Raw genomic sequence first — 18384 nt, 5'->3', positions numbered from 1 at the left:
AGAATAATTACACAGTCACTGCCACATATCTTAGAAGAGCACATTTTTGAAATCTCAGACCTGATGTCAGGAATTTGTTGATTTTCCCAGTTATTTTTTGTTTGGTTTGGGTTTTCTTTTTTCTTTTTTTTTCCCCTGTATTTCTGCTTCTAGTCACTTTATTCTAGCAAGAAATACATAATCAAACTAGCAAAAGGAAATTAAATAAATGATGTTACATTTTAGAGTAGTAAAATTGTCCTGAATGCTTTTTAAAAGCTTGGTCACACTCTTGTCCCAAAACAGAAAGATTACAAAAAGGCAAATTCAGTACAAAAGATAGTATGTCAAATAATTTCAATTAAAGTTCCAAGACCAAAATTAATAATGTACCATTTGGAGACAGTGTGAGCTGATTGACTGAAAATTGCAAAGATACATTCTGCTTTGAGTACTGTAGACCTTTCCTTACAATATTAACACTTATTTCTGTGTTATCAAAATAATTATTTCTGCCCTATCAAAATAAAATCCATAGAAAACTTCTGCTTGGTGTAGTATTTGACTCATAGATCCTGTAAGGCCAGATGAGACCATTATGAAAATGTGCTTGGACCCTCAGCACAACACAGGGCCTAGAACCTCTCTCAGCAATTCCTACCTCAGGTCTGCATGTTCTGTTTGAGGTTTAGGATCTCCTTTTGAAAAACATCCAGCCTTGATTTATTGCTCAAAGTGACAGAAATTCCAGCATATTCCTTGGTAAGATCACCCTTCTGGTAATGACAGCTGCAGTCAGATAAGGTACAAGCTTTGTTCTCTTCTGATATGATTTAGGTCTTTTCTCACTACACTTTTTAAAGTTGAACTCAAGAACCATCAACAAGCTGTATTAGTTTACAGACCATGTTTGGTAAGAAAAAAGGCTTTCTTTAACCAAAAAATGGAGCAAAGCCACCTTTTGCAATATACTGCACACCTTTTCCAAGGGCAATTTTCAGTACCTCAGGATAGAGAAAGCCTCTGGAGCAAGGAAAAATATGGTTTCTAAACCTTCTGCCAGTCCAATGGAGAAATTAAAATACACATCTTGGTATGCTATCCTGTAGCCAGACAGCATACCTGATGTCTCGAGGTGAACACTAGGTCTTCACCTGTTAGTGCCCAACCTCTAGTTGGCACCTGCTCTTATCTGATGCGTGGGATCCAAGTTGTTCTGTTGCTTTTACATTAAGGTGCATAAGTAAGCTAGAAGAAAGGAGTGAGAGACACTTTGGAGTGCCCAAAGAGAATGTTTATTTGAGCAAAAGACCTCCACGGTTGGAGGACAGATGGTATTTGGATCTCCGTCCTGATTCCAAGTGGAGACCATCACTCCAGGTGATTTCATCATCCTAGAAGGAGGATTCAGCCTGGCCCCTCTGTCTTTCTCTCTAAGCAGTGCTATCTAAGCAGGGGAACACAGACAGGCCATATTTACCCAGTCCATGGGCTGAACCAGGGTTTTGCAAAACTTCTGGTGAAGCAGCTTGGGATTTATGGTCATTTTGCTTTACAGCTCTCTGACTGAGAGACAGGCAACTGTGTTCAGACATTTTACTGTGTGGCCAAAATTGGCCAGGATGCAGAGCCTGTAGTAGTCATGTGCCATTTGTGATTTGCTATGACAAGGACAGACACGGAAACAGACCTCTCCAGCCACCATCCTGCATGGACATGGTGTTCCACGGCCACAAAGGGAAGGAGACCCTGAAGGAGAGAGGGCTGGACAGTACTACTGAGCAGTCCCCTCGGTGAGATGAGTAGAAAGAGTTGCATCGAGGAAGCCCTTTGGAGGGTCCATGTGGTCCCCAGTGCATCACCCACCTCCTCCTCCTCAGGCAGGAGGAGGCAGAGTTGCTGCTGCTGCCAATGCGCCAGGATAGAGCGATCTCGGCGCGGGAGGAGATGACGCAAAAGGCAGAGCTCCCCCCAAAAAAGTGTTTCTCCAGGACGAAGATGGCGGCAACTTAGCCCAGGGGCCCAAGATGCCTGTGCCCATCGGGGGCCCCCAGCCAGGCAGTTCCGCCCCGTGCGCCCGGGGACACCGCGCCCGGCGGCAGCAGCGGCGGCAGCCGCAGCCCATTGTCACCAGCAGCGGCGGCGGCCCCGGCAGCCTCCTCCTCCTCTTCCTCTTCCTCCTCCTCCTCTTCAGCGTCCTCGGCAGCGCTCCGGGAGCCCTGCAGCAGCGTCTCTCCAGTTAGAGCGGAGCGGGGAGAGAAGAAAGAGACTGAGACAGCGGTGCAGGCATCTGCGCCGCGGCTCGGGGCTGAGCGAGAGCAGCAGCGGCGGCAGGGAGGAAGAGGAGGCGAGGAGCCCTCCCGTAGCCGTCCGTCGGCAGCGGGGGACGCGGCATGCGGTTGTCCGGGCGCAGTGGGCTTTTCTCAGGAGGGAGATGGGGAGCTGCGATCTGACCATGCCTGGGTGAGAGGGGGAAAGGACCAGTCGCGCAGCCCCGCCACCACCAACTATCACCACCACCACCACCATCACCACCACCACCACCATCTCCTCTCCCTCCTCCTCCTCCTCTCTCTGCGTTATTGCTCTTATCTTCTCCACGGCACTCCGCGTTGGGTGGACTGGGGCTGTTTCGTGTGGTGAGACCAAGGCAGAGCCACCGGCGAAAACCAACAATATCTCGGAGGAAGAAAAAGAAGAAAGAAGAAAGAAAGAAAGAAAAAGAGAAAGAAAGAAAAAAAAGAGGAAGAAAGAGAGAAGGGGGAGAGTGGAAGAGAGAGAGAGGGAGAGCAAGCGAGCGAGATAAGGGAAGGCAGGCAAGAAAATCCCCCCAATCTTTTAAGTCAATGCATATTGTGGTGACACTGGCAAAGGAGCCCTCACGGTGGAGTCGGCCAGGGCTGTGCGTTCCCAAAATATGACCAGGGGTGCTTGGATGTGTAGTCGGCAGTATGATGACGGCTTAAAAATCTGGTTCGCACCCCGGGAGAACGAGAAACCCTTCACGGATTCAGAGAGGGCTCAGAAATGGCGACTGTCCCTGGCATCGCTCTTGTTTTTCACGGTCCTGCTCTCTGATCACTTGTGGTTCTGCGCCGAGGCCAAATTCACGGGGACCGGAGAGAAGGAGCAGCCGCCGCCCGAGAAGCCGGAGCCCGCGGAGCCGGAGCTGCTGGCGGGCATGGGGGAGCCGGCGCCCCCCGCGCCCCGGCTCCTCGCCCCCCCCTCGCCCTCCCTCCCGCCCTCCCCCGGCAGCAGCGGCGGCGGCGGCCGCGGCGGCCGCACCAACGGCACCGAGCCCCGGCACGGCAAGGCTGCTTTCCTGGGGAACTCCACCGCCAGGCCCCCGGAGACGTGCCCCCCCCCGGGCTCCTCGTCCGGGCAGTGCTTCAGCGTGGGCGACGCGGAGGCGGTGTGCCAGCGGCGAGGGGGGTCGGGGCGGCCGCGGGGTACGGGGCAGAGCCCGGCGCCCGGCTGGGACCTGACGGATTTTTACCTTTCCTTTTGTAATTCCTACACACTTTGGGAGTTGTTCGCCGGGTTGTCCAATCCGGACACTTTGAACTGCAGTCTGGATGTGGTGCTGAAGGGGGAAGGCTCCTGCAGCCAGTGCGTCCAGGCTTACCAGCGCTACGACCAGCACGCTCAGGAGAAATACGAAGAGTTTGAGGTTATGCTCCAGAAATATTTACAGTCGGATGAGTACTCGGTGAAATCGTGTCCTGAGGATTGTAAGGTAGGAGCCCCTGCTGTGTTTCCTGTCCCTGGCTGCCGGGCTGGCGTGCCTCCCTCGGCTGTTGTGGCTGCCGTGGACCCTGTTGTGCCTGCTTCGCTCTGTGCCCCTGGCGCCGGCGGTCACGGTGCTCACGGTGCAGGCGATGCTGCGGAGGGCATCGGCCGGGATGCCCCCCTTAGCGCGTTATTAAAACAGAGGAAGAGAGAGGGGGAAGCTTGAGAAAACGCAAAAAGAAGTGATCCTCGGTCCTCTGGGAGCGTAGCGCTGGATTTCCCCCTCCTCATGAATATACGATTGGCTCCGGCTCGGCTGCCGGCTTCCAGCGGTCTGGGATGCGACTTGGCGGCAGGCAGCGACAGGGTCTGCATGACAATGAGCGGGGCTCGGAGCGGCCCCCGCGGTCGGGGCTGCCCGACGGCGCTGCCCTGGCCGCCGGCCCTGGGTGTGCGGCGGCCGCGGTGCCCGGGCACGGGCGGCTCTCCCCCCGCGGGCCGGGGGCGCGCCCCGGAGGCTCCGGTACGTTCCGCCGGGCGCTTGGCCCGGGGCTGGCGATGCTGGACGGCGGCAGAGCGGTGCGGCGCCGGGCCTCCTCGGGAGCGGGAGCGGGACAGTGTTTGCAGGCGCTCTGCCAAAATCTGCGGAGCTGGGGAAAGCAGGAGCACGAGAGTGTCTGTTGGCGGGCACCGCAGTGGCCCTTGGTTGGGAAGTGATGGTGACAGCGTTTTGATAAGCCGCGGCTGTTTCCCTTGGTGCCACTGGTGACGGCTCAGAGAGATCCAGAGGCTTTTCTTTTCCTTTGCTAGAAGGCAGAGGGTCCCACTTTGGCTCTTGTACATGTTGCCTTCTCTGTAGTTTTGCACAAGATTAGTTGGCCTATCTCTCAAGACAGGGCAGAAGAAAAGAGTTGTCCTCAGTGCCTAAAATAGCTAACTGCATGCTTTTCTTCCTGTTTGAGTACTTGGTAGGAGGTGAATATCTCTGCCCTGAACTAGATTATCTCAACTACTGTAGCACTAACGAGTCTGAACCAAATTCTGCTTTAGCAGCGGAACACAACCATGCACGTGAATCACTGCTCTAAATAGGAGGCCTGGCAGTACCTCTGTGCTCTGTAACTTCAGCAGGGCCTTCTGAAATCATTTAATGGTAACAGCTTATGCCTAAACAGTCCCATTCACCAATCACTTAGTATAATTGGGGCATATATTTGCCACAAAAATGGATCCAGAGTCCCTCCAGAAGCTGAAACAACCTGCTATCTAATTGGATAAAGGTAGGAAAGTTGCTGTATTTACTTTTTCTCTAAACCTGACAAAAGTAAGGTAGAATCACCAAAAGTGTTGACTCAACTGTTTTTAGACTGCAAACTGTGTGTGTACACACTCATTGCATATATGCTATGTACTCAGTTACTGATAATGTAAACATATTTTATTTCCAGAGTGAATTGGATGAGTAAAAAAGGATATCCAATGTAAATAGATCTCTATTGCTGTAAGGAAATCTCTGTCATTTCGGTAGCTCTGTAATTAGAAGTTGACCTACTATTCCATGATGCCAAATGATCAGCATTTTCATTCCTAAGTGATTTTTTGTATCACAGTTTAGTTTGACTTTGCCACAAAGTCCTCAGTTGCTCTACGGAATATCAGGGTGTAAAAGGTTTTGGAAATGAACACAACAGCAAATTTATGCTGTTTAACGATTTTCCCTTCACACACCCAACAAGGAGAAATTCTTTTTTAATGATAGAGAAAAGGTTGTTGACATTAAAAATGATTGTGTGAAACTTTAATGAACTAGACAAAAGCCAGTGACCTACATTTCTGCGGTTCTGAATGCCACATGATATTGCTTTATGTTTTGAGAATTTGGCCAACCAATCTGTGTTAAAAATGAAATATATTTCAGAAGGGGAAAGGAAAAAAAAAAAAAAAACAGACCATGGGTGCAACTTAGTCTGGTTTCCCTTTCTCCAGGGAATCTGGTGGGCAGTGCAGGTGCCCACCCAGTGCGGGTGGGGAGCGCGGTGGGGTGAGCCGCGGGGCTGGGCTGGGCTGCGCTGCGCTGCGAGGAGGGCCAGGGAGCCGCTGTCCAAGGTTCTGCAAGGCAGCGCACGCACAGCCCGAGGTCCGGCGGAGGAGATTCCGCTCTCTGCCCCCGTGCCCTGGTTTGGTGTTTTTGGGTCCCTCTGGAGCCTTTTGATTCGTGTGGATGCTTGCGAGAGCCAGGTGGATGGCACGTCCAGCGGTTTGACGCGTGCGTTCATGTGCTTGTGCATGGGGTGACCTGGAGAGTGAAGAGGTGAATCTTGAAACTCAAATACTTTGTGACTGTTGCAATATTTAGTTTATAAAACTCACAATTTGGTGGTTTTTTTGTTCTTTTTTTTTGGTGTTTGTGTAATTTTTTTTGGTGTGTGTGTAATCTCTCTCTAATTTTTTTTTTTTTTTTTTGCATGTTGGCGATTTAGCTAATTCTTAGGTAAAGCATCAGAATAGAAAATAACTTGACATATGTGTGGTTTAGGTACACATTATTTGGTGGGTGTCATGGTTTATATGGTGACCTGCTTTTTCTTTTAAACAAAGTTCTAAAAATACTGCCTTTACTCAATAACCATGTCTATAAGTCTTGCCTCAATACAATGAAAGGCTTGTTAACTAGTCTATTTATATTTGTCTTTAGCATTCTTGGAGGGCAGCTTTGTTCACAGAAAAAGAGATATTTTCATCCAGTTGACCAATTATAGCTGATTATAAACAATAATAAAATTTACTCTGAATAGCAGTCAAGCATAAACTTGCAATTGGGTGTTGCTTCCCCCTTCCCCAACTCACCCCAACACCATACACCATCCTCAACTCAGTCGGTTTCTCACAGTAAAGTGTAAAGGTTATGGTGGGTTTCTCAGCAAGTTTTGCCTTTCCAGAAAGAACTTTTGGTGATAACAGATGGAACATATCACAAATGCCTTTGTTGCACGAGTATAAACTTCAGACTTTATGTTTTCATTCTTTTACCTCAAACCAAAAGAAGATGAACTATACTTTCAAAATATTCTGTCTTCCACTACAAGTCTCCTGGTCTCTGAAGAACATTTTAAAGTGATTGCTTTATATTGCAGAATTTTGTAGACAGGAGTTGTTTGACTTACAGATCACATTTAGCTATCCTATGTGGTGAGTTTCAGTTTTAATATATGAGTATACTCAGGTTTTTTTGTTTGTTTTTCTTAAGTGTACTGTCCTGTAATTAAGGTCTTACCATCAAACTTCTATTGAGTTGCATGGGGTTTTTGAAAATTTTGTAGAAAATACTGACAATTTTCAACATTTAGAAAACAACTATTTTTGGTGGTATCAATGAATATGCATATGCCTTTTATATTGTTTGTATGTCAGTAGACTTTATGTGTTGTTTAGAAGCTTGGGATATAGTGTTGCTTCACTATAAATCTGTCTCCAACCTATTTCTTATAAACTCTTCTTAAAGTCTGATGTCTCTATATATTGTTTCCTTGTCTTGATAGTCACATATTAGTAATGGCTAAACAGTAAACATAAGAGAAATATTTGAATTTATTACATATTCAACTAGATGATGAAACAAATTTCTGTAGCTTTATTGAATCACTAAAGTAGCAGAGTAACTGGAAATCTGTATTTACACTTCTGCTTTTCTGTTTAAATTGAATTCAGATTTTTAAAAAATGCTTATGAAATCTTGTTATTGCCTGTTATAAATTTGTGGTTATTTTTGAAGGGATTTGTCTTGCAAATATATATCATTTCTTGGTTTCCAGAAAATAATTTTTATATGCAGTGTGTCACAGCACAGTATTCAGATAATTAACAGAAACTGCATTGGCTTGACGTTGGAAGACGCAGTTCCTCATTATGACTTGTCAGACTTCTATCAGGGGAAATACTCAAGCTTTTATTCTTAAGGCAGCAGGCAATCGCTCTGTGGGATAGAAGAAAATTCTGGCTACTTCTGATTAAGAACTGGGTCAAATAACTAAGTAGGACATAAAAATGTAAAGATTTTTAATATTTTCCTTTTTTGTTTTTAAAGGTGGAGCCTAATCTTTGTGATTAAGTGTCAGAGGCCAGGGTTTTCCTGACAAATGTGTTTATTAGTGTTTGAACAAGATGCCAGTCATCATTTTTGACACACATTTCCTTAACCTAGTGCAAGCTGAGAGTGTTTAAAATGTGGCCTTTCTTATCACTTGTTAAAATATTGAAATGTATAATTCAATTAAGTGCATATATTTAAAATAACATTAAAATAATTCATTTTCCTTCCTAGAATATCAAAGAGAAAAAATAAAAAGATACCAACTCTTCTTATATCAACATTGCTAAAAAGCAAACTTTGTCTGACATTCTAGGTTCTCAACATGTACACACAGTTTTTTGGTTTTCAGGAATTAAATATAATTTGATAACTTATGATTTGAGGATTTTGGTATCAAAATTTTGGTATCAATATTTGAGGTATTGGTATCAAAAATATGTCATAGAATACCTGATGTATAATACTACTTAGTTGAAAAATGTGTGTCAATAAAGGCTTTCATCACTAAGTGCAGACGATATAGTTGACAGAAGTATAGAGTTGGTATTTCTCTTACTGAAGAAATTTTTGATCAAAGAACTGTGGTCAACTTTTTACTTGAATATTTTTACTTGAATAAGGAGGTGATTGGAAATTATTTAAAACAATTAAAGTCACATTTATTCTTAGATGTTATCTGGAAATATCAAAGCCTATATGAATCATTACTTTCCTAAGAACTTTTTCCTAAACAGCATATGTAGTCTAATTAGGTTTTGATTTAAAATCTCCATTAAACTGGCAGAAAAGAGCAGATGAGAAATACAAACCCAAAAGCTCAAATGATAAAAGAACCCTTCAGTTACAAAAGATCACATAGAGCAGCATCTGCCACGAAGTTATATATTTCAGTTGCACATCTTAATCACATATTTATACAATGATAGTTCTATGAAAGAGTGATATCTAAACTAATCAGAAGAAACCCATACAAATTAAACCTTGAAGATCTGTACTTGTGGTCTAATACAAACAAAAAAAATCCCCACATTAATTACTGAACTAGTGCCTTTTCTGAATCTCTTGAAATACAATTATTATTTTAAAGCTTTTTTAAAAATGAATACTATGCTGTACTTAAAAAAATTACATAATACTTAAATGTTTACACTTTTTTAAAATTTTGGTATAAAATTCACTTTGGTGAAGCTAATGTGACTGTAAATTGATGTTTGCACAGTTTTACAGGTTTTGGTGTTATTTGTTCAGGTGATTTTTAGAAAAGTAAATGTTGAATTATTTTTCAAAACTAATTTAAGAAAATATGTGGATGAATTTAGTATAGACTTCTTGTAGTATTGGTATAATTCAAGAAGCAACACTGACTATGTGCTAAGGGATTTGTATTTTGGCCTCGAATCCCGATCCAGCAGTCAGTCTCAGTCTCCTGTTTTGAGCTAGGTGAATGGTACTGCACTCAGGGAAGACTATGCACATGCTTGTGGTTATTCAATTGCTTAAATGCTTTACTGGCTCAGGGTCAGATTTCTTCACTCCTAAAAGAGAAATTCCCCAGGGTGTTCTTTCCAGAAGTGCATTAACCCCACATAACTTTTAAAAGTTTGCATCTAGTTGATCATCAAGGTACTCATCCCATTCATAGTGTCAATGGGTACAGCATTCCTGAGTTAGGAAAAAAAGGACTGCAGATTACTAGCACAGAGTAGTTGAAGTGCATTCCACCCTAATCCAGTAACCACCATTTAATGTTTCAGGGTATTAATGTCCCATTGTTTGGGGCCTCATGGCTCTGCCCTCAATTTCAGTTTGTTCACTTGTTCTCTTTACCTCAAGCAGCATGCTTCGCATGCACCTTGCAGGGACTGTGACAGCCTTGCTTCTTCATTTCAGGTTCTTCTGGGAAAGGTAATCAAAATGCAAATTATAGTTCTATCACTTATCCTGCCTAAAAATCATTTGGTCTATACTTAGTCATTTATAACTTCAGTCTTGCACTAAGATCCATAGTGTATTTAGATCTGTGAATTGCCTAAAAGGGGAAAAGTAACTTAAAAGCTGAATTCTTAAATATTACTTTTTGATAAATATCAGTCATAACACCTCAGAACACAGAAAAATAAAGTAGTCCATATGACAAATTGGAAAAAAAAAGCTAGATATCCATTATGGATATTCACAAAAAATACAAAAGCTTAGATTCTCTTTGTAGTCAGTGAAGATACATAGGTATTTCTAGAGTCTAAGTCAGTTCACAATGAAGTGGATATCTAAAATAGGTCAGATGGATTATGCTCTAAAATATTTATGTCTATTGTCTCTAAAGAGGACATACTGTTGTTTTATATCAGATATAAACACTCCCACCCACTGTTGACTTCAAAAGTCATATTAGATGAATTCTAACAAAGTGATTTTGGTATAAAAATTAAGTTTGGATGAAATTATGTTCATATGCAAAATTTAACTCTGAAAAAGTTTGTAAAGTCCTACTACTTGTGCTGTCCTACAACAACCTAATGAAATCACAAATCTCTTTCACTGCTAGGATATCTATATTCTGTTGCTGAAGAATCTGTGAGCTATGTAATCTGCTTCTTAGGGATGAGAATGGGAAAGAGCCTTCTATGACATAAGTGCATTTTCATCACTTTTTTTGAGAGAAAACCAAAATCTTCTACATATTACTTTTCCAGTTGTTATTTCTGTTGAGAAACTAGACAATAACAATTGTAGGTCATCTTCTTAATAGATATTTTTGCAGGTAGATCTGCTAGAGATTATTTATTTTATTCTCCCTTCTCTCTTTACAAGGAGGGTGGATTTTTTGGGGGAGTGGAGTGTCTATGTATGAGAATTGCTTCCCTGAGTCCGAATCAGAGGAAACTCCCAAGACTGCCCAAACTCCCTCTGTCAAGAAACACACTTATGCCACGTTGCTACAGTAAGCATACTGTACTTCTCTAAGTACTTTTCACTGTACTTTTCTCTTGTCAGAACTGTAGAGCAAACATCTCCAAGTGAGAATGTCTGTGAGCTTGATTTCCTTTAAAACATCAATCAGTTAGATGAATAGAAATGTAGTGAGACACTGGAGACATATTCTGGCTTGTAGAGAGATTTGATTAATTTGGAGTTATGTTAAAAATAAAGACTAGATTTCCTTTTGGATTTGGGAATTGACCTTGTTTGCAAACAGGGTAGGTATATGAAATGTGTGAATTTCTCCTTCAAAACATGCACACCGAAGAGCTATATCCAATTAGCTCCCAGTCCATAATGACAAAAATAATAGGGCATAATGTAAGTGAGGTGAAGTGAAGCTGATCAATGCTTGATACTCTCCCACCCTTCATCTCATCTCATCTCACCTCCTCTCCTTTTAAAAAACTGATAGATGTGTTTGAAAGCTGTGTCTGATGTAGGATTGGCCTCAAGCCTTTATGGAACAATCTGTTATGACCCTTTGAAGCACTGATTGAATGCAACAAAGTTGTTGGGATGAATGGTGATGATAAATGCTGAAGTGACAAACTTCAGCAGTTATTCATTAATATATTTTGGTCCTCTGAGGTGTGTTTGAGAGCCCGATGGAAATGTTCACCTTTAATATCTATTGATTCTGAGAGTTGATTCAGATGCTTCATCTTTAGAAGAAAACCTCATGATTAAAAACAACAGTAAAGATCATCTGAAGCTACCAGCAAACAGTATGTTTCAGTCTATGTTTTTAGAAGTTCTCAACAGCTTGGAAGTCATTGTGGATGTTTTAAATGACTTCAGCAAAATTAGTAGGAAATGGTACCAGACAGATAACAAATAAAAACAAAAGGTCCAAATTTTTACTTTTGGTATATGATATTGTCATTTTAATGATTTTTAAATGTTGTGATTTAGGTTATTTCATTACTAAGGTATTATATTTTCAAATATATCCATTATAAAATTTTTAAAAGGGAGGAAAAAAAAAAGAAATTGTATTATGTTTGCATTTTGGAATGTGCAATGTGTTGCAGCTTTTAGGAGATATTTTCCATGGAGGAAGTATGATATCTAGAGTGCTTTTTAAATACATGTTTAATTCTTGTTGATCCTCTGCATGTTAGATTAGATGTTGCCTTCAATTTGCCTGAACACTTATGTAAATGGTATCTTGGGCCTGTCAACAGACTTCATCTCTGTTAAGCATCACATTGAAGTATCTTTATTACATTTTAAAGTATTAACAATCCAGAATCAGAGGGCATTCTTTATTAAGCAGATGGGAAAAAGATGAGATACTTTGAAAAAATATTTTTCTCATTTTATTCATTCTTTTAGGAGAATAAGAGAGTTTCCATAGCTTGCTGATTGATGATTTGCTAATCATTGCTCTACATTGGTTAGCTGGCTTTCTGTATTTAGGGGGTTACACTTACAAGTTCTTCCTAAAAAAAAATAAATAAATGTATGAGACTCATTTATTTATATAAATACTTGGATTTCAAGGGAGACCTTGAGCAACTCTTAAATACTTTAAAATCTATTAAGTTAATTCCATATCTCAGAGACCTCTGTATGTAGTAAATAAATGACTAAATGCTAGATGATAAATATAAGCATTTATTAATGTAAACTTATTTTTCGTGATGAACAGTCTACCAGATGGAAAAGCTTTTGCTAGTTTGGAAAGTATATTCTTAACTCATATTAGTTGATTTGTTGTCCTCATGCATCAAGAAAGTACAATATTTTATTAGTATAACTTCATTTAGAGGGGTATTTTTTCACTGGTAAAGTGACATTTTCAAAGGCACTAAAATCATCTCTGCTGAGACAAATTTTTGTATACACATACACTGGATTAAAAAACAGATGTTCTTCAAAATAAAACCCAGCTTGTAGAACAACAACTAAATGGCAAATGAAAAGTCCAATTTCTTTTAAGGGTATTTATACTGAGAATAAATAAAGCAAGTATATATATTTGAAAATGTACCCACAAAAATTACATGCAAATTTTGTATGACTACTCTTAACATTGTCTTCATCTATAATTGTTGAAACTGGATTTCTGTATAGAAAGTCTTTAGGATAATGAAGACATACTTCATAGCTGGAAGTGAAAATTCCTGTGTACTGAACAACTTGCAACTCACTGTGCAACTGACTATGGTGATATCTGGTACAGCACATCACGCTTCAAAAGTAAATTATTTTTAAATATAAGTGAAATATAAGTTCCAGCATATATTATCAAAACTATAGCAATAAACTTATGTATGTAAATTGTAATCTTTATAATTAAAACATCTACAAGGAGTCCCAGATCCATGCTTTGGTAAAGATTAAAATCTCTGAAGAGATTAAAGAGAAGTATTACTGTAACATCTATTTAGAACACTGATTGTTAGTAAAGTCCTTCAGCAAGTTTCTGGTGGTTTCCCAGTGGGATGTGTCTGTACTGATTCTAGCCCTGTTAAAGCCAGGAAATCAGTGTAACCAGTGGGAAAAGATCCGTGTCATCAGAACCTCATTTACTTGCCTTTTTTATTATTTAGTAAAGTATCCCAAATGCATCTGTTTTGAGATAGTGCAAATTTTGTACCTCTAGAGGTATAAACCCATTCTCTAATATTTTTCCTTTCATACTATGTTCAAGCTGTAAACATTGTGGTACAGTGCTTTAATGGGAGCCTGGGTATATTGCAAGCCAGGTTTTCTTTCTGCAGAAGGGAGCAAGTATGGGAAGCTCACAGCATCCTGTGAGTGGGGATGCCCCAGCATGTGCTGCCTGCCTGGAACTCAGAAGCTCTGCCCTGGAGCAGGGCCAGGGCTGAGGATATATGAGGATTAGATTCCACTGGCTTGAGGTTCTGCACTTAAAAAGGGAAGCAAGTCAAAAACATAGCCAAGGTCCCCTGGGATGACTTTTAAAATTCTTCATGCATCCAGAGATGAGAGATGTTCATTTCCAGTCCTGTTCTGCTCTGGAGTCAAAGTCTTGATGTAATATTTCTACAGAGAACCTGACAGAACTTGGACCAGTATTACGAAGAAATAGGATTTTCTGAACAAGCTACATTTGAAATATTACTCAAATTATACTGAAAACAGAAACAATTTTTGTAGTTTTACTGTTTTTTTTTTTGTTTTTTTTTTTTTGTTTTTCATTTATGCTTTATGATGTAACAATCCTTGGGGAAATGACCCCTATTATAAGCTGAGTTTAGCTAACAAGATAGAGTATAGCACTGGAGTTCAGGAAATGAGGCTTCCTGTTTTATATTCCAATTCAGTTAGAAGTGCATTATGGTTTCTTTTGTCTCTATTTAAATCTCATAATTGTTAAAGCTGAACCTTATAAATGCACATTTTTTGTTGCAACCTCACAATGAATTTAATGAAATTAAATCATTTATGTAACAACAGCTTTATAAAATTTAGGTATTGAGATTAATTCCTGGGACCAGAGCAGAGAAAATGTACTGCAAGCCAGTCTCTGTACGACAGATATGAATTGAAAATATTATTTTATTTTCATTTGTAAATATAGACCAAATTTCTTTAGTCAGCAATCCACAACAACATAAACCAGACTAACTCCATTGAAATAAATGGCTTTACTTGAGTGTAATGCTGTTTTGAGAGGAGGAACATGATACTTTTAAAACTCAAATATATGAATTCAGAAGGACAGTTTGCCTCAGACAGATTTGTTTTACACACCTTGCTACAAAAAACTATATTCAGACTGCTTTAAATGCTCATTTTCCTGTCTTTGACTGACATTACTAATTTGTTACTGTTGTTGGATTGATGGTTTTTTCCCCTTTGTTGTTGAACTTGGTCTTGATTGTGTTCTCTTATTCTATTGATTTTTCAGGCACTGCTGTAGAAAAATATTATGAGCTTAAGTTGTTCAGCTATCCAGGGAGAGGAAAATCTTGAAGAAAACAAAGCAAAATTATTTGCCTTTTCCAGCCAAGGGTGTAGGTCATCCACCATGGTTAAAAGGAGAGTTGATGATCAGTAGTTTTAATAGTTTAAATCCAGAGAGAATACTTTGATTGGTGCAAAGACACTCTGTATTTATGCTGGCATAAACACAGCAAAAAATGTAAGTCTAAGTTGAAGAATTGATCAGGTAATGGAAGTTTTGCTCTGTGGTGCACTTCAACACTCATAAGAAAGGTAGTAATTTTAACACTGACATCTTAAATAAAAATTACAGGTTTGATACACACATGTGTGTGTATATATATATATTTATATGTCTTAAAGGAAGTGGAACAAGGAAATTTTTGATGTAGGATTAAGCATTCTGGAAAGGCTAGGACAGTTCTGCAGCAGTCCTGTGGAAATATGAAAAGTCATGAATTATGGAAAATTAAGAAGTACAGGAAAATGTAGCAATTGTTTCTAAATGGTCTTCTTCTTTTTTTCAGGATTTGTTTGTTTTCTTTGAGGAAGTGTAAATTACTTAGGGTATTTTCTTTCTTTCATCAATTCTTCAGAAAGGTTCCAAGTAAAAGTAGAATACAAATGCATCTATTATTGGGATGCCCACTAAACCTGTCTTACACTGGTCTTCACAATGCATTTGTAGAGACCCTTTGTGGAATATTTTAGATTATTTTTGTTTCTGTGTCTCTATTTGCACATTACAACAAAGTTTATTGTTCAGCTTATATGTGAGGATTTTTTTAAGAGCAGCATATTTTGATCACTGTGATTATCTGGGAGATCAGGTTTTTATTACTGTTCTATAATGTAATTTTTATATTTTTTCTGCAATATTTTAAAGGGCAGAATGGTGTTAGCTTGTTCAATATAAGCATGAATTACAGTGACTTCCCAAATATTTCTTTAAAAGTTTTTTTAGCTTCCGGTGTTTTATTTTTTTCTAATTGCTACAGAAAAAGTCATATTTAAATGATGGTATGAAAGTAAATATTTACAGCATTGTTTTTTGGGTTTTGTGCTCAATAGTTTTTAATATAGGTCTGATTTGAAGAATGCCAGTAGAAGTTTGGGATGGAAGAGATCTTTTTCTTCTTTTATAGTTCTTTAGACTTGCAGGAGGAGGAGATATGTTTTGTAGTTTGCAGAAGAATATTTGCATCTCAGAGCATTACCAACCCGGTAGTGAAGATCAGTAGCTCATAGGAAGGAATGTGATAGCTGTGAATATCAGTAGGCTCTTTTTTTTTTTGGGTTCCTCTAAAGTTGTACTCCTGACTCCTGAGTACAGGGTGAAGTATATATGAGTACAGAGATATTTGAAATGATTTTATGATATGTTTGAAAGAGAAGCAAAAGACCTGAAACCTTTTAGAGTTTTTTTTCCCCTGCAAGTAAAGCACTACTGGGGAACTTAAATATTACAGTAATTCAGCAGTTCAGGAGGCCATAGCATGCAGGTCCACCATGAGATGCAACTGGGATATTGCTCACACAGCTGGTCCTGCTTCACACTTTGCTCCTGACTTTCTGTCTTAATAGAGTTAAAAGGCAACTATTTATTTCTTACAGAGTCTGTAACAAATCACAAGTGCCTGAGCTGAGTACAGACAGCCTGCAGACCTCAGGCTGCCTCCATTAGCATTTCAGTTCAGGCCAGAGGTGTGCTTTGGAAACTTCCCACTCACTCCTGCTGGCACTCTTAGTGCCCCTTGGTTCACCACACAAGCTGCATTGCTGCCTGCTGAAAGCAAAGGCTTGCAGGTGCCCTAGAGGTGCACCCATAAAGAGGTGCAGGCACTTTTAGGGATGTGCAGTCCCTAAAAAGGACTAGGGCTAGCCCAAAGTAAAAGCAACAAAACCAACATGTAATGGGGGTACCAGGCTCTTGGGACAGTGTCAGTGTACAGAGTGTCTCTACAGAGCCACACTCCCTGTTAATACTCATGTAGTTATGGTTAAAGAGGCTGAAATTCAACCTGGAGATAATTCCCCAAGTATCTCAGCAATCTCTTTAGGACTGCAGCTCAAGGCCCTGAGCCAAATTCCTGAAATGATTCACTGCACCTGGCTCTAGATAATCATGGCACTAGTGATCATGTATTATCCCTTTTTATTTTTTTTTCTTTAATCTTCTGTTGGCATGCCTGTGAAGGTGATGCAGATTTTTTGCTCTGTGCTTTCCCTGCATCTGCCAAGCCTCTGTGCAGCAGAACCACTGCAGCTCTGCTGCATTTTGGGTCTGCCTCTGTCCTCACCGTGGATTTCACAGCACCTTCCCAACACACAGACATAGGGCTGAACAGAACTGTCAGTGCTTCATTGTGGCAATTGTAGAGTTTTTAGTTTCAGAACGGTGCAAAAATATCTAAATAATCATGAAAAGGAAAAATTTTTGTGAGGGAAATTGGCAGCAGTGAAGCTAGTCTGTCCAGTCTTCATTTAATACTGCCCTCACTATGTTTTAATTATATTTTCTTTTTTCCTGCTAAAATAAAAAAAAATACTATGATGCAGTGTTCAGGCTAGATTTTTGGTAGCCACTGAACTGATAACTAGTTATGTAGGAATGCCTAAGTAGCTGATTTTCTTTTTTAATTATCTCAGTTTCTATATACATGTGAAGACTTCATTTTCTTTGGATTTCTTCAGCATACAAGACAAAGGTGTGTCTATGTTATGGATTGATATTCTTTTTCTTCACAGAGTAAGCCTTTTTTCTTTGAATGATTAGAAAGTACTGTGCAGTTCATAAGAAAATAAAACATCAGAAGAATATTTCACTGCTGGTAGAATATTTGCTCTTAGTATATAAGGAACTACCACCTTTCCAGTTTTTATTATTTAGATATTTTTATTGCAATATGCTCAGTAATCACAGGTCACTGCTCTTGAACCCTGACAATTCATGTCATGTATTGAGTTTGTTTAAAGTAAATTTAATGGACTTTTTTTTAGGAGGAAAATGAGTTCTTCTAGAGGTCATATTCTAATAGTAATTATGTTCCTGATGATCTGGGGTTTTTAAAATGTTTTTAGCTTTGATAACTACCAGGAAACTTTCTTACCTTTTCCTCAAGCTTGAAACCTGAGTAGGGATAAAAGGAGGCAAGAAAAGCGATATACTGACCTAGCAAAAGTGGATAAAGAAGTAATTGGCTGAAATAGTATCAGGGTCTCTGTGATTGATCAAAACATGAGAAGAATACCTTCCAGGTGATCAGCACTTTCTGCACCACCTGATGTTACTGACCTGACCAGGAGCTGCAAGGGAGACCCTGCAGCAGAGACGAGACATTGCCCAGCCAGCAGGAGAAGCAGTCAGAGTGGCAGACAGCCAAAACTGCAGATGTTTAGCTAAGGTCAACATAAGAGTAGACAGAAAACATATTCACATAAGACTTCAGTCAAATGTATCTCAGGTTATACTCATGTTGCTTTACCCTGAAGCCTGAAGGAGCTGATACTGAAGAATGACAAAACTGAAAAGACTCTGTTTTTTGGCAAGCAGTCTGTAGGAACTGACATACTACACTGCTCAGTGATCTGCTCTGGGAATAAGCTTGGAAGGTAAAATGAATTTTACACCAGACCAGAAATTTGTTTGTTAGTTTGTAAAGTTTCTTTTTAATTCATATTAGGTAGTA

The 18384-nt window shown here is 40.1% G+C and overlaps 1 protein-coding gene and 1 long non-coding RNA gene across 2 annotated transcripts in view; both read left to right on the top strand.

The window, feature by feature from the left end:
- LOC132070254 (uncharacterized) overlaps positions 1-18384 on the top strand; it is a 1108023-nt gene that overhangs the window by 24218 nt on the left and 1065421 nt on the right. The window lies entirely within an intron of this gene.
- Positions 2420-18384, top strand: part of NALF1 (NALCN channel auxiliary factor 1) — a 439055-nt gene continuing 423090 nt past the window's right edge. The window contains exon 1 of the mRNA XM_059466836.1: positions 2420-3715. Within this exon, the coding sequence (XP_059322819.1) occupies positions 2897-3715 (819 nt within the window). The 5' untranslated portion in view covers positions 2420-2896. The remainder of the gene's footprint in view (positions 3716-18384) is intronic.

This window comes from Ammospiza nelsoni, chromosome 2 (assembly GCF_027579445.1).
Source record: "Ammospiza nelsoni isolate bAmmNel1 chromosome 2, bAmmNel1.pri, whole genome shotgun sequence".
NCBI lineage: Eukaryota > Metazoa > Chordata > Aves > Passeriformes > Passerellidae > Ammospiza > Ammospiza nelsoni.
Note: the sequence above shows the minus strand (reverse complement) of the source record. Positions and strands in the feature narration are given on the sequence as shown.